The 17,921-nt window shown below is 36.0% G+C and overlaps 1 protein-coding gene across 9 annotated transcripts in view; it reads right to left on the bottom strand.

Annotated features, from left to right (window-relative positions):
• Positions 1-17,921, bottom strand: part of NBEA (neurobeachin) — a 748,678-nt gene that overhangs the window by 424,355 nt on the left and 306,402 nt on the right. For all 9 annotated transcript variants that reach the window (XM_067562991.1, XM_067562985.1, XM_067562986.1 and 6 more), the window contains one exon: positions 4,124-4,562. In XM_067562991.1, coding sequence (XP_067419092.1) covers positions 4,124-4,562 — 439 coding nt within the window. The remainder of the gene's footprint in view (positions 1-4,123; positions 4,563-17,921) is intronic.

The raw sequence follows: 17,921 nt of genomic DNA, 5'->3' as shown, positions 1-17,921 counted from the left end.
CAGCAAAAATGTCAGATTTTTTTTTTTTTTTTTAATCATTTGTTCCAGGACTTCAAAATAAAAGAATTTCTGCATAAATACAGATGCAGAAATACTTCTTATTAAAATGACTCTCCAAAGTATGGAATATTTATAAGACTCATTGCACATTTTAAAAAGAAATTCAGAAGACATAAAAGCAAGACGACTCCAAACTTCAGTAATTTCAGTTAAAGAACTTTCTAGCAGGAAGACTAGTGAAGGATCAAACAAAATGCAGAGTACCATACAGAATCACAATCTGTTTCACAATGCCCAATGCCCTGGACTGATTATTTCTGGTCTGACAAACCACATTTAGAAAATAGATTTTGATACCAGTAATAATTGGGACTGATTTTTATGGTCTTTGCCATCAAAAGATGAAAATGGAAGAAGGAATTACTGGCAAGTTATGCTCCATTACAGTTATAAGTCTAGGACAGATAACCCTCAGTGCTTGCTTCTAAACATGTCACCCTGGATGCTATTTTCAAGGAGTTCAGTTTGATGTTAAAAGACATGTCATAACTTTGAGAATCCAGGCTCCAGTGTCCCAGAAATCTGTTTATATGGCTCATAATGTAATTACAGCTACCTTAAGACAGATGAGGCAGAAGGCAGCAATATATTGAAAACTAATTGAAAAATGCAGTTGTCCAGAAGCACTTGCAGGAAAGAGGTCTCTGAAAAGCTACACAAAGCATCAGAGTTTGAAGTGAAATTTTTGATGTTGTCACTCTCAATCTATTGAATGGCTGACAGACAATCAAACCCGTCTGGCTGGCTGGCAGCTCATTTTGCTGGCAGGTGGCAAACAATTAGACACACCAATTTGTGCCTCCTGATGACATTAAAGCATGAAACTAAGTTGTATGCAGGGCCTAGTGATTTGTGTGAAAGCATTTCAAAAATAATACTCTTTGCCGTGGCAACTCATTTCAGACTGCCACCTCCCATTATAGCTTTGAGCAGTGAAGATGACAGGCTTGAGTTACGTGCAGCGCAAGGCCGCTTCTGTTCAATCCGTCATCAGCGCCCCTTGAGACCTCAATCCCCTCCTTTCATCAATATCACCTCATCATTTACATTCGATAGTACTTGACCTACTGCATACATTAACTACACAGAAGTCCCATTTGATAAAATGTGTTGGAACATGTTTTGTGCTTTTACATTTCATTTATAGTTATACAAGTTCTAAGAAAGAATGCACTACAACACGTACATATGTTACTCTGAGCAAGTACCGTTAGGAATTTCATTATAAAAAAGAAATAATGTTATAAATATTGTATTATATAATAAAATCAAACACTGGTTTGAACTTTATTTACATGAGTTTTGGTAAATTTTCATTTGATGCTAATAGATATTAAGAGGTTGCAATTAAAAAAAAAATAGCTATAAAACTTTTTAAAAATTGTTTCTATTCCTTATTTTATCATTATTCCAGTGGTTGCTTTCATAAGAATCACCATAAACCCCAATATAAGGAAAATATATCTTGTAGCACAGTGATAGTGTATGTCAACTTTCAAAGAAAATACTATGTAAAATATCAATTATCTCCAATTTCTTGAATAAACAAACTGCTAAACAAAAATATACCTACAAATCTATAACAGATTTTCAAACACAAATAATCATTTTAATACTTTCATTCTGGACAAAACAGGGCTTTAGTGGAAACACTAGGCGGCAACTTACTTCAATCTTTCATATGTACTGGAAACAGGACAGGAGGAAAACGTTCACAAAACATTACAATGCAAAACACAGACATATTGTTTCTAAGTTGCTCTCTTAGTGCATTTCTATACCAATCTCTTACATGTTCTTTTAATCTACTATCAGGTCTTTCTCAGCCCATGGGCTGAGACTCCCAAAACAGGTTTCAGGAAAGTCACGATGATCCTCTCTTTTTCTTCAAACTTTCTTGCTGCTTGAAGGAGGGAGTAAACTGTGCCAACTATAAACCTGGTGCAACACATGCTGTCAAATTCAGTGGCACAGCTATGCCACCCAGCACAGTAAGGGGTAGAGTGAAGGGCCTGTCCATTTCCTCACTCCATTACATTCCCTGTCCCCTGAAAAGCTACTACTGGAGTAGTAGAAGGTAGCCAGTGCATGGGCACCTCCTTACACACCTGTGCCACTGCATTAGCCAGGACAGATTTTGGTCCTGTAGTCATAAGAAAATAAAACTAACAAATTCTTAATGTCTATACAAATTAATAAAGTTATTAAAAAGCTGAAAACTGCATGTAACCTTAGGCCCAGAATCTGTATTTGGAAACATTAATGGAGATGCACAAGCTTAATGGAGTCCCACTGAGATCAATATGACTCTATGCAGGTGTAAGGGTTCATATTAGCAGATTCTAATAAAGGATTAGAGCCCACGAGCAGTGTTACAATCAAAAAGGAAATTTAGCATATTAAAGCTTCTTTGAGTATTTACTATTTCTTAGGAAACTATAATTTAATTTGTAAACACACAGTGTACTTGCTGTATTGCTGAATATAAAAGAAAAACAGCTTTGAATATATTTGGGAATATGACGCATTTCCACACAGAAAAAAGAAAACTCCTCAACTCAAACAATACAGGATTTTTCACATATTTTTCCCTCTTGAAACCAACTGAAATTACCATATATAAGTTGGTGAATGGAAAAATAGCTTCTTCCTAATAAATTAGGCAATAAGTAGACTGTCTCTCTGAAATGATCAGAAGAACTAAGACCTTTTTGGGAAAGGGGTAAAAGTCATTCATCGCATCAAGTCCACATTCCCTTTTTTATATTCCAGTCCCTGTCCATTCCCTGCCTCTCTTTTCCAATAGATATTGTTTCATTGTTTTTCCAATTTGTTCAGTGAAGCAGCCTCAATTTTTTCTTATCAGCTTCACTATACATTGTGTAATGAAAAGTGGTTCCTTACATCATATTTTAAGTTTTTACTATGTAATTTTCATTTATCCTCTTTCTCATTATTTACATTAACCTGGAACCATTGACTGGATTTTTTTTGTTAACTAATGGACAATAATTTAACCCTCGATTATGAGAATTTTTTTCTGTATTTCATACAACTGTAGTGGTTTTCCTCTCATGTTTTAAACCTGAAATACTTTTTTGAAGTTCCTTCAGAATTTTTTTCAGCATTTTGTTATACGAATCATAAGTAATATATTTCTAAAGCACTATTTTACAGTTTTGCCTCACATCAGAGCTTGTGTTGGATTGTTTAATTGATTCTTTGTTTAACTGATATTTCTGATTATATAAATATTTTAGAGGAGAGTCTACATCAACCATGTCATACTGGAAAATTCAGTCATGTCACTGTATTTCCGAATTAGGCTCCTTGCATAGGTTAAGGATGAACACACAATAGGATGTTTTCAATTGCATCTCTCAACACAAGTTCTATATTCAGTCCAATGGAGCTGGAGTAGTTGCCTCAAATAAAGCTACTTTAACCAGTAGTCTGAGTATTTTCAGTCATCCATGATAAATAAGAAATTTGTGGTGCACAATGTACAATGTCTTCCCTTTAAATATTAAAAAAGTGGTCTTAAAATCTTAAAAATTAAATACAGGAGTCAGTCTCAATCTTGTTCTTGTGGAAGTATGCACACAATCTGGCATGACTGATGCTTCAATATTGGACGAGGACTGGTATGACGGATCAAATTAAAATGCAAACATTTGGAAGAATTTTGTTGCGACTCTTCACACAGTCAGTTTGTTGTATATAAACAGATTTTTTTCCCCATTCAAAATATGGTTTTAAAAGAGAAAAAAGGTTTTGTTTTGTTTTTTACAATAACAGTTGTTAAAACAGGCTTGTTTAACAGTAGTTAAAACTAATAAAATTAGTTTTATTTGGTGCTTAGAGGGAAAAACAATGTGACTAAGTTTTGCAGATAATAACTGGTCTGGTTTTTAGTAATTTAGTAATTTTGAAGCAGAAGTAAAGCAACTATTTTCTTAATACCGTCTAATCTGAATTCAAACCAGACTATCAACATGTTAACAAATAAATACTCCAAATATCATTATTACAACGATATAAAATAATTAACTCAGCCATATACCTGTCAAAGGAATGAAACTGCATGGGCAGAATTGCCTGAGCTTCCCTCTTCAATGCAGGATCTGGGTAGGGGATAGGATCAGGACCACACTCTGCAATTTCAATAGGGGCTGCCACAAGGCTTTTTAGTATTTCCTTTACATTCATGCCTTTGCTTTGGCTGATGCTGGATATTGAAGGTGCAGGCTTCAAGATTTCACTGGGACTTTCTGTTAAGCTTTCCTGAGATTTCTTTACCTCAGAAGACAAAGTAGACAATAGTTCACTCATAGCATCAGGGCCTGTGCTTGTCTCTAAGTCTGTCCCATTTAAGATGCTGGGCATCTGCTCCTCTCCAATTCCAGAATCTGTATGAGGAATGGAGCTTTCCAGCTGAATATCTTCAACTGGTGTTGGTGTTTCTTTTTCCTTGATATTCTCTGGAAATGCAGCAGGAGTCTCTGTAGTGAAAAAAAGGGTTATAAACAATATGTAAAGCTTCCTCTGAAGTTGTATAACAAATATATCACTGAAGCTTTATAAGATAGAAACTATCAAGCCTTAGGAAGCATATAAATCTTAGCAAATTAACAACAGAAAACCCAACCCCGTAGAAAGAAAAAAAGTGTGCATAACACTTCTACTGGTTTCTATGGATATTTTCTGTACATGAAGGGCTGCATAATGGAGGCCAAAGTTGTGCTACATAATCTCAGTGACATTTTAAAAAATACAACCTACTCCTTATTAAGTTATTAAATGGCAGGACATTGCATGCTAGAACATAGCTTGACATGTTTATTGTGGTAGTCTAAACTCACTACTCAGATACAAATCAGATGACAAAACATTAATTTACATATATTATCAGTAGAGACACTGGAAATATGTGCAAAAAACCTATCTCACAACTTTAGAAGCTCTTCAAATGCTTAATATTTCTACTGCTTTCAGGAGAATTTAAATTTCCATTTAAAAGAAAATTAAGCATCTAGCCTTTTGAGTTGCCTAGATAACACATATATGTGAACCAATGCTGAGAATCCTTCTTGAGTCTGTAAACAAGATAGAAAAATAATAGCTCAAAATCCTATATCGTTTTTTGGCATACTTTGAGAGCAGAATGAACACAACTTTCAGATGCCAGATTGATTCAGTTCTCAAATATCAGCAGAAACTGAGGGGAAGGGGAAAGTTAAATTAGTGGAATTTTCAAAATTTTCAGGGGCCCTATTAATGATGTCTTGCAAAATGTCTGCTTTTATCAACTATTTACAATGAAATACACAAATCACAACTTCACTATAAAAGTCTAGCAATCTGATGGTCCCATTGGAAATTGGCTAGAGCTGTGAAGACAATACCTCAAATGGTCAATATTTTGGATTACTCTTCATGGACAGACAATATATTGTGGTTATCTTTTCAATGCTCAAAAGCCTGAAGGCAAACTGAATATTTGTTTATTTATAATATGAATTTATTTTTATTAAGATAACTTGAGATAAAAACCCACAGAGTAAAATTTGAATAGCCTGTATATAAACCATGGCCTCTTACGTAACTTTTATTCTCTTTGTGGTTCGAGAAAAAAGTAAATCTGGGTACTTTGGAAGATATTATGTTGCAATATATGTAAATTAAATTCAGCTTTACCAGAAGTTCTAAATTAAACATTTTTTAACAACGTAGTTTTAAGAAATTGAATGGTAACAGTTTATGACCTGAAATTGTAATAGTCAAATGGACTATAAAATGTCTTCAATTTATAAAGATAAAATATGTTTTGTATCTAATCTATCTTTATATATATTGACATACATGTATATACACACCTATATATACACACATTGTATATATGAACTGTATTTATTACATACATGTCTTTGAACTAATTTTAACTTAGAACAATTCATATACAATGGTATACTAATGTTATACACCATATATTGGCAGAACTGCATACAAAAGACTCAAGGGAAATGATTTATCATTAGGAATACCGTTTTCGTCTTCTAAATGTTGCATGCACTCCCATCCCTCATATACTTTCTCAAACAGAATTACGTCTTTTGCAAAATAGATACCAATGCCATATTTTTAATAAGGCAGCAGAAACTGGATTTATGTACTTCAAAGCTGATAGTCACTTGAAAAGATATATATATCCCCATTATACACTCATTGTCTGTTCGTCCACAGAAACAAAAATCTGTTCCTATGTATTTTCATAGATATCTAGTAAGCTAGAGTAGTGAAAAAGTAATCAGATCAGTATCATGATCTTTATGAATTTTTTGTGACTAAGTTTCCCCATACAAAAATAAGAAAGATAATTCTGAACTGGAGGGAACAAGGGGCTTTTGACATCCAGTCCAAGAATACTGTTTCTCTATTTATGCTGAAGCTGCTCTATTGGTTTCCTATCAATAACTTACTCCTTGGGAAGGAGACTGGGTCATATTGACACAATATAGAATACCTACAGTAAATATGCATGTTCATTAAATTCAGCAGAGGAAGAGACAGTGACTATATACAGCATCATTCAAAGGTAGAAACACTAAAAGATGGCCCATAGTTTGAATTTTTATCAGGTTTGCAATACAAATGCATCATCTATCTGTACAAATGTAGAGAACTCAGTATTATGATATAGTGCTTCCTGTAGAAAAGAATTTATTTGAAATTGCAAAAAATCATACATACAATTTTTCAGCAATCACCACTGGCGTTATTTTAAACAAAGTAAAAATACCTCTTTATTCTGTCTCTAAACAAAAAATCAAGTCCCAGTGATAGTACACTATGTGACGTTCAAATTATATTTGAATCTGGTTTTATAATAGAAAAGATTTTCTAGTGAGATACAAAATTTTGATATGCAGTCATCACAACATACAACTAAATCACAAAATTGGTAAATGTTAAGATTCTAACTTAAAATTACATATTCAGCCAACTAAAATTGATATTTTACCATATTTCCTACAATACCTGCCAACAAAAGGGAGCATTAAGAAAGTAAACTTGCCCTATTGTCTCCATTTATTACAGACAACTGGTACATTTCAGCTTTAAGATTAAGTTTGATTTTTTTATGGGTGCAGTCTAGACCTGGTCATTAAACTATAATTATGGATTATTTAAAATAATTTAAAAGTCAGAAAAAAATTTCAATAAAACTACTGTCCATACAAATATATTAAAAGGTTCTGTACTTCCAGTGAGATCAGACTTGTATCCTCATTCTTTTATTACCATTCCTGTATCAATTTCATAACAAACTAATTGCATTAAACCAACTGAGTAGAGTCTTTGATTTATTATTATGAACAATAATAATTTCGGCATAAGTCTTACTTTTTATTCTTAATAGATGCATTAAAACTATTTTTCAAAATATCAAACAGTCCCAATAAGTGCACCTAAGTTGCTTTTTATTCACCAAAGGAAAAATACAATTTAAGGAAATAAAAATTATTATATTTTTGCCCTGTAAAATAAAATAAAAGATCTAATCCAAATCAATATTTGGGAAAATTTAGAGGAAAAATAAATCCTGGTAAAAGACCTCATAATATTTTTAATTCTAGAATGTTTTTAAGATGAATTACAAATAGTACACAGGACCAAAGAAACCAATTGATTTAGCTATAGCACTTCATGTCAAAGCTTTATAACATTCCCATTTATTTTCTTTCATAATATTTTTGTCTCCTATGGACTTCAGGATTGGAACAAAAAGAGTATACGATTTCACAGAATGCAGTCATAAATTATATTTATCCTATCCTCTTAATTTGTAGAGAAGATGGTCTTAGAATAGAAGAATCTTGAGTACTCAACCCACCTTAGCTAAATGAGAAGTTAAACATGAACAGCAGCAAAAATATAACTGATTACATCTGTCTATTGTTATAACATTCTGACAGTAGGCTTGTAAATTTTCAACAACCCTCATCAGTTTTCTGTAGCACTAGGCCATGTCAGTAGACAAAGCAGGAACATTACTAGACCTAGTGATCTTAACCCTGTCAGAAGTAGGCAGTTGGAAACCAGATGCCTCTTTCTTACTGTTTTTCATTGTAACTAATGAGTTCATCTACTATATTATGGAAAAAATATGGGCTTCAGTTAAGTAAATGACATGATGTCTATGTGGTGACCTCATCTGTCACATTCCTTCCCTAAAATATCTTGTTTTACTGTGATTTATGAAGTGCATTGCCATTTTTCTTTTTGCCTATTAAGTTACCTAAATAGTTTTTACATGATTTTTGAAGTGTCTAAATATTAAGAAACAAAGATGCAGGTTTCCTATTACCACAGACATGAAAATTACATTCATTTAGGTAAAAATACAAAGTTTTCCTATTCCAGCAAACTGACATTAGAAAGACAGTCTGTTTTTATCTTTACCCCAAACTTCTGAATTTTAAGTAATTAATCATTTGTGTATATTATGAGAACTCATTTTGGATTTCTTTGCTACACTTATTCTGTATCTTCTATTACATATAAATTATTTTTGAAAGTTTGAAAAAATCAAGTATCTGAAAGCAGCAATTTTCAACTGATTATAGTATGGCCAAATCAAAATGGATTTTCATTAAGCTAGCAAATGAAACTCTCTGATCCCATAACTATCCTGATGCCATATATCAAAGTCCTGCTGCAAACCATGGAGGTACTAGAGTTCTTTAAAAAAGTCAACTATCTTTTTATAATGAAAAGTATTAGGCAACCTTAACAGGAGAGTTGCTGCCAATCTACCATAATTTAAACCAACACAGTGACATTATGGGTATTAGCCCCTCCACCTCACTTAAGAGAACACCATCAATGAATGGTCCCTAGTATGCAGGCCACAAGGGAAGAACTCTGAACACATCCCTTTCCAGTGCCAATAACCAGGTACTTTTATTTACTGTGGAAGAAGCAAGGTCACTAAAGAATAAGAATTCAAGTAAGCAGGTGTGATGATATTACAAGGAATGCAAGTGAATGACTCAGAATTACAGGATACATGTACAATGGGGTTATGATAACAAATGGAGTTATGACAGAAACATGCAAAGCGAGTGAACACAACAGTAACAGAAAATGACAATGGAACAAAAGTATAACAGGGAGCTTTCAACCAACACGATAAACTACACAAAGCCCACTTTTGTTCATCTCTCAGTTCCTGGTACAGGAAACATTTTTGTATTATAGGCAGAAATTACAACAGGGTGTGGTGAGAAATCCTTGCTCTCTAGCCCTGGTTTTAGCTTGAGCAAGTTGCTGCACCAGCCGATCAATCTGCACTAATCCTGTCACTGGCAGCTGGGCTTCCCATCTGAGCATAGTATTTCTGTATGCATGTGCGCTACTTACTAGACATGGTCAATCTCTAGCTGCATTTATGAGACAGTGTTCATTTGCTCTCTCACTTTGTGTTTCTGGGCACTGTATAAGACTCATTTTGCTTTTTACTCTAATTAGATCTCATTTGCTACTGGGCCTATTAAAAATTTTTTTTTGCTAACTGAAGAACAGTAGGGAAAAGGAAAAGGAAGAGCCAACTTGATTTACTTGGCAACTTTCATTTCTTCTGCCTCCTCAACAGGCTGAGCCACGGGTCTTTCACAGTCCTCTCTGGACTCAAGTAGACAGGAAAGGAGGTCCCATCTATCCTGAGCCAAGAACAGTATTAACCAAGCCATTTCTGCATAACACAGTTCCTAGCCCAATGTAGATGAGGTCCTCAGTTTGTGGAATCAAAAACAACAAAACTTGACTTTTCTCTGCAGTGGGGAGCAAATTTCAATACATGAGTTGCAACCCATAAAGGTGGTGTTCAAGGGAACTTTCCTGTCTCTACCAAATATTCAATAAATAATATTTGAAAGCATTTGCTGTCATGGCACTTGGAGCACTGGACAATCATTTTAAAACATCATAAAAAGAACATAAAATTGAAGAAAGAATGTAAAAGCCAAACAATGTGGCTTTTACAACACAGATAACTGGGGTCTTTTCCAGCTGTTAACAGCTACTTGAAAAAAAGGTTTAATGACCTCACTGCCCCCCTCAGCATGCCTTACTCCCCATTCTCTGCAGTAGTGCTGCCAAGCCTTTTCTATCAACAGCATCTGTTACGACATCTACACACCAGTTGTGAGTACCTACGACTGGTTGCAAAACAAAACACCAAAAGATATAAAAATTCTTCAAGGCTACAGGTCAATGGAAAAGTAACAATAACCGCATGATATAGGAAAACTGTATACACAAGAGAATACTATATTTAAATGGAAGAAATTTCAGCAAAGAAAAGAAAAAGAACATTGAAATGTGTTTTGTTTTGTATTTGAAAAACCCACATGAATACAAATTAAGGACAAATGACAGTGCACATTTATTTTGATCTCTATATTTCCCTGGCTTTTGTAAGTTTATATAGCAGTCCACATGTGAAAATTCAGAAAATACTTGTAGGAGTGGAAATAATTTTGCATATTAATTAGGGAATACTTTTTTGGGGAATAAGATGAGGGAAATAGGGAGGAAATCCAAAAATGGTTCTCAATTTGCTGGACATCATATGTTTCAGTCCAGTGTCTTAATTTCCAATTTTCCAGGTTTTAAATAAAAAAATGTTGAGTTGACACAATCAGCTAATTAATTAATACTTAAATATATGTGAATTCTTATCTTTTCTTCCCTTGAATATATATACAAAATGGTAAAGATTAAAAAAGTGCTACTTAGCAACAGTATGTCTTGTTCTTCAAATGTATTCCCCTCATGGAGACATGGTGTAAGTGGTATGTACTTTACCAAGCAGATATATGATCATTTGAGCAGCATGTAGAATTTATGGGACATTGAATTACCTATGTAGTCCTGTATTTCACAGATCGAAGATATTCCAATCCCCCTTTTAACATTTCACTCAAACTCTAGAAACCCAGTTTACAATTGGGTTCTGGAATAGAATGGAGGAGAGCGTGCGTCTCAACGTGGCTTTGTGGAGGCAATAAATTCAGAGAACAAGAGTTACTATGGTAATCTCAGTCTCCCCCTCTCCCAATGACATTGTCTCCACAGAGTTTCAATGAAGGAGGCTAATTATAACAATGACCTCCTCAAAGAGCTGGGTGAGAAACCTTGGGAGTTAAACAATGTCTGAAGGAAAGCTTTCATGCAATGTTGAGGTAACAGAGATTTGAGACTGTGCGAACCAAACTCCACATGGCAGGTCTACATATTTGAGATAGAAGTATGTTGTGGATCAACCACTGAAGCTGGCACTCCTCTGGTTGAATGAGCCATGAGACATTCAGGCACAGGGAAAACCATTTTGTAGCTTCCCTGGATGCATAAGTATTATTCATTTAGACAGCCTTTGGACCAAAATGGCTTGAGTCAAATATTTCTGCATACACAAGTAGTCTGCTCAACTTTCTAAGATGTTTAGTTCTGTCTAAGAAAAAGCCAATACCTCTTAACATTCACAGCATGTAGTCTCACCCCACCAGTCTGTTAACAGGGCTTTGGGGGAAAAAACAAATAGTGATATGGACTGAGGTGAAAATCTGATTATATTTTTATAAAAAAAATGGGGGAGAGATTTATGTACCACTTGTCTTGGTGGAATATGGTATAGGGTAGTTAGCCATAGTGTCTGCAACTCCAAGACCCACATGGGTGAAGCAATGTCTAATAGTGGTATAAGGAATAACACCACCTGGGTTCAAAAGGCTTTTCCATGACTAAGTAAACAGCAAATTCTAATCCCACAAATTAATAGACTGAGATGGGAGGAACAAAAATTTGTAAAGCTCTTTATATTTTCTCTTCTCAGGATGGACAAATACTATGGTTCTCTTTCACAAGGACTCAGTAGGCAAAAATAGCAGTTAAGTAAACCTTTAGAGTAGCCAGGGATATCTTTGTTAAGTAAACCTTTAGAGTAGCCAGGGATATCTTTGATTACACCACAGACAAGGGAAACCTACAATAATTGGATCTCGATAGACTATCTGCTGACACTACTGAAGCAACCACTCTCTTCCTTCACTTCCTCCTCTATTTAAGTGATACATGAGTCCTACACTGTTTGAGAATCTGTGCTGGTTACTCTCTACTCTGGAGGAGAAAGGAATGCCCACAACTTTAGAAAGTTATATGCAGAGTTCTGACTCCTGAAGCTTCAAAAAAACAGACAATTAGAGACTAAATATGCATCCCAATTTACATGAGACGATATAGAATCATAGAAGATTAGGGTTGGAAGGGACCTCAGGAGGTCATCTAATCCAACGCCCTGCCCAAAACAGGACCAACTCCAACTAAATCATCCCAGCCAGGGCTTTGTCAAGCCGCACCTTAAAACCCCCTAAGGATGGAGATTCCACCACCTCCCTAAGTAACTCATTCCAGTGTTTCACCACCCTCCTACTGAAAAAGTTTTTCCTAACATCTAACAGAGCTCCCACACTGCAACTTGAGACCATTGCTTCTAGTTCTGTCATTTGCCACCACTGAGAACTGCCTAGCTCCATCCTCCCTGGAACTTCCTTAAAAAGATAAAAATGGCTATACAGGGTCAGACCAGGTTTATCCGGACCAATATCCTGTCTTCTGACAGTGACTGCTGCTGCTAGATGCTTCAGAGGGAATGAACAGAACGTGGCAATTATTGAGTAATCCATCTACTGTCATCCAGCTCAGCTTCTGGGAGTCAGAGGTTTAGGGACACCCAAAGCATGAGGTTATGTCTCTGACTATTTTTGCTAACCACCATTGATGGACCTGTCCTCCATGAACTTATCTAATTCTTTTTTGAACCCAGTTATACTTTTGGCTTTCAAATCCCCTGGAAATGAGTTCCACAGGTTGACTCTGCATTTTGTGAAGAAGGACTTCCTTTTGTTTTAAACCTGTTGCCTATTAATTTCCATTGGGTGACTCCTAGTTCTTGTGCTATGTGAAGGAGTAAATAACACTTCTCTATTCACTTTCTCCACATCATTCATGATTTTATAGACTTCTATCATATCCCTGTTTAGCTGTCTCTTTTCTAAACCGAACAGTCACAGTCTTTTTAATCTGTCCTCATATGGAAGCTGTTTCATACCCCTAATATTTTTTGTTGCCTTTCTCTGTTCTTTTTCCAATTCTATTATTTTCAAGTTGGGGAGACCAGAGCTGCACGCACTATTCAAAGTGTGGGCATACCATGGATGTATATAGTGGTATTATGATATTTTCAGTCTTATAATTATTCCCTTCCTACTTGTACCTAATATTCTGTTACCTTTTTTAACTGCCTCCGCACACTGAGTGGATGTTTTCTGAAAACTGTCCAAAATGACTCCAAGATCTCTTTCTTGAATGGTAAAACACAGCTACTGTGTAGTTACAGTGCAACTATGGGATCTTCCAGATGTGATGCAGACCAGCATTCCACTTTGGTGCATGTATACCCAGCACACTAGAGCCAGATTATTTTGCTTAGAAGTACCCATGGAGGAGCAGTGCTTATGCCTCTTGGCCATAGCCTTTCCCCTGGCTTCATGAGGTGACACCACTCTGAAACTGTCACAACCCGCCTCAGTTACATCTTACTACCTGTGGCTGGAGTTGGAGCTCTGTTTGGTCTTAATGTCACAACCTCTCACTAGTTTAGTGTGTTTTTCTTATCGTACATATAGTTAGTAGTACTCTTAGTGTTAGACAGACTAGTATTAGTTGTATTTAGTTATGTATTCCCCTGTGATACCATCACGAGTTTAAACATTGTCCACCATGTGGTGGAGTGATCCCCAACAATGATCCCACACATAGTGCTTGCTGGGCTTGGGTGACTCCTTCTTAAAGGAGTGGGTGTTCGATCTGTAGACAGTTCAAGAAACAGACTCAGTTGGCTAGGAACCTTCACCTGAAGCAGCTTCTGCTCAAACAGGCCATGTGGCCTGCTTCAGCACCAAGGTCCTCGTCAGATTGAAGGTCGACCTCGAGTTTCAAGAGTGCTACTGCTTCATGCACCAGAGAAGGTGCCTCTCCAAAGAGACCGTGGAGCTATACCTCATCAAGTGTACCAGAAAAAGGTTGTGTAAGACCAACTGAGATCACTCCAGGCCTCATGGGGACTCTTCCACACCCTTCCTGGGGGAGGCAGACTGGCACAGGGTTAGTGCCAGTGCACAGGATGGTGTGGATGCCTCTAACCATTCCCCAGTACTAAGTAGAGAGGTTAGAGATCCTGCACCCTCAACTCCTGTTCTGGCCCCAGGCTGTCCACTGAGTCTGCTATCGACAATGTCAATACCAGCACCGACTGTTTCCACACTGGCAGCATACCAACCTTTCCTGTGGTCCAGGACTTTACTAGGGCTATATTGTTTATAGCCCTGTTGGTTAAAGAGGTAGCTGAACCCTTGTCTGTTGGTACCATCCCCGACATTCCTTTTTCACAGTCTGTGGAAGCAGGGCCAGTGCTGGGTTTGGTGCAAGGGACCTCAGCACCATGAAATTCTTTGACACCATTGCAGGCGGAACTGTAGATGTTACCAGGCTGGCTTTCACTGTGCTACACTTTGGTGCACTCAGCCACTTTGGTACCACTGATGACTTCAGGAACGACACTGCTTCCAGACCCAGTGTACTTGGCTCTGGTGGTACCACTTCCATCACAGTCGCTCATCCCTGACTCATTCTGGGCAATGGATGAGTCAGAGTGCTTACTCACTCCTCAGGACTGGCTCCACCTTTATCTCCAGAATTCTGAGGCTCCTCAACATTGAGGTTGGAATCTTCATTCTCCTGCTCTCCATCACCCAGCGCACATCAGGGATCATTTACGGAGTACTACGGACATCAGGATTGCCTAATCTTACAGCTGGGACATGAGACGTTGGCCCAGCACCTCCTGGCCACCAGGTATCCTTACCAGTGGCCTCAACAGAATCTATGGGAAACTCCTAGGTCATGTACATCACACTCCTCAGCTCACTCTAAGGCAAGGTTGCTGGGCAGATTGGTGGTGGCAACAGTAGACCCACTGCAGGTTCAGTGAAAAATAGTGTCTGATCTAGATTTGAACTTCAGGGAGGCGCAGTGAAAGCCAAAACAATATGAGAGGTTTTTAAGTCTCTGGAAGTAGGGTCATCCTCTTTGTCTCCTGTTATGCTTTACCCAGAGCATCCCCATATAAATATTTGCAAAAGATATTCACAAAGATACTCTATGGCTTTCCATTTTAAAGAGAAGAATGTGATGAGTCTACCTGCTTAAAGACAATACAATTTTAATTGTATCATTATTCTGATAGCAAAATTTCCTATGACTACAAAAAATACTGTTTCTATCGCCAAATGGGTACCCATTGGGGCTTTGTTTTTATTTTTTCCTCATTTTCTTAGATGCTTCCTGTCTTATCATTATGATAATTTAGAATTTATGAAAAACTGTTGAATTAACCACAATGAAAACTGAAATAATCCGTGAACTATCCACAGATCAGATAGAGCATAGGTGATTGGCAGCGCAAATTTGCCCACAAAGTGTAACTCAGATTTTTTTCCCCACTAAAAATGACCTTTAGAGGTGAGTCACATTGATTCTATCATCATCAATCAAGAGAGATATAGAACAGCTTTATATGCTGACAGCATTCAAATCAAAGCTCAAAGCCAAGTACAATGAGGAGGAAATGCTTAGAGCCTCCATCTACCACTGGCTATAGTCATCCATTAGCGACAACTTCCAACTGCATATAGGAAAATGTGTGATGCCACTAGGGTCTCTCACCTGCTCAAATATATCTAATTCAAGAAATTATATATACATATCCAAAAACACCAACCTAAGAAAAATACACATTATATTAAGCTTAAAGAAACCCATATATTAAAATAACTAGTAATTTCCCCTATTTTTTCAACCTAAATACAAACTTGAATAATTAGATTTTGCCTATCTAAATTCTCCCTGTAGTTGAATAATTTATTATCCAAGTGTCAACTGATGCACCAATACAGGGGGTGAAAGATCCAAATGTGGGAGCAAAGTCAAAAGTATACTATCATCCGAGTCTCACTTTAGTGAATGGATGGAAGTTTAGGGGTTATAACAACACAAAAGGCAGATTTGCTTATAAGCAGCCAGTATTTCTTCCTGAATTTCTAGAGTTCCAGCCCTTAAGAGCCCTGATATAATTCCAACAATAGTGATAAAATGTGCTGCTAATACCTAACCTAACTTTCAACACAATGATCACAACAGGCTGGCAAAGAATTAACTCCTTTAATATACTCAGTATAAAGTCGTCTTAAATACAATATGTATGTTCAATAAATATATAGCTTTAACAAATCAGTCAAACTTAGTACCCATTTCTGAAAACAAATTTATAATTGTAATGTACGGTGGAGCAGACATGACAGACAAAAAAAGCCTCAAATATTTCTGTATGTCTGCCCTTGCCACTCTATTTAAAGAATCTATACTTTTTTTTAAAATAACACTTTTGCTACTTATATTTTATCTCAAGAATCAGACGGCATATAAATGGCAAAACTAATCTTTTTGTTACCTTTGCTACCTGTCTTTATTTCAAGTGTCATATTTTGTACCAACTAGCAATACTAATCTTGTTTATATATCCTTTTTGCTGCTTAACATTTAATAAAACAAAAATTTTAAATTGTCTCTGAACTGCTCTGTATGTCTTGATCTGCAAGCAGATGTGGCTAAAAAATGAAATATCCTAATGCTTGCTACATAAAAAGGTGCTATAAATGCAGATCAAGAAGATAATGAGGAAACAGGATTGAAATACATTTTAGGTTTATTTTGCAGCACTTCTGAATTAACAGCATGCAACTCTTTTTATCAAGGGTGGATAAGTATGCCAGTTATGTCACAACTAAGAATATTAAATTAGCAAACAGAGGACAAAAAGCTCGCCTGCAGTAAAAGATCTGTAAAAGATTTACCTGCAGTAAGAGATCTCTCTCTTTTTCTTGTTTATTTATTTTTGCAATAATGGGCTTTTTGGGAGGAGAAATACTGAAATCCAGGTAAGAAACTATTTGCATTTTATATTAATTGGTGAAGTTAGAAAACTATAAAGGTTCATAAAGGAGGGACTGATGTGTACTGAACTTTAATTGAAGGATTTAACATTATAAAGCACCTAAACATGAAAAGCATCATGTAAGTGCTAAGTATTATTAGTAAAGTAGGAAGTCAGCCTATTCCTCATATTTTACCATAATCAAATGAAGCCACAGAATTAATTACTAGTTTATTTGTATTTATCATTCTTTTTTACTTTTGGGGTTTTTAATCAGAGTGACAAAGAACAATTATTAGCTAATGTATGCTTGCACACATTCATTTTTTGCACTTCCACATGTGCACACAAATTGGGAAATTTACACACATTTGGCTACAAATGCACCTATTTAACTTTATGCACATGCAAATCCCTGACATTTGAAAAATGTCTATACATACACAAATTTTCTATCTGAAAAATCAGGCGCATATTATAAAATATTTGCTGTGATTATAGAAGCTTTTCCCTCACCAGAATAGCACAGCACAGCAATCAACAACATATAATACAAACAAAAAGTGAAAGAAGAAAAAGGAAAGGAAAGAAAGAGAACATCAGGAAAAAGTGTGAGGGAAGAGAACACTGAAAAAGTAGTACTAAAGATTTAATTTATTCTCTGTATGCAATATTTTTTAAATAAGTGATTTTTTCATAATGAAAGGAGATATTGTTGCAGCAAGAAAAAGAGTAAGCCCAAACCAAA

This window comes from Emydura macquarii, unplaced genomic scaffold (assembly GCF_026122565.2).
Source record: "Emydura macquarii macquarii isolate MOO-44397 ecotype Brisbane River unplaced genomic scaffold, CSIRO-AGI_Emac_v2 contig_2473, whole genome shotgun sequence".
NCBI lineage: Eukaryota > Metazoa > Chordata > Testudines > Chelidae > Emydura > Emydura macquarii.
This window is presented reverse-complemented; position numbering and strand designations above follow the sequence as displayed.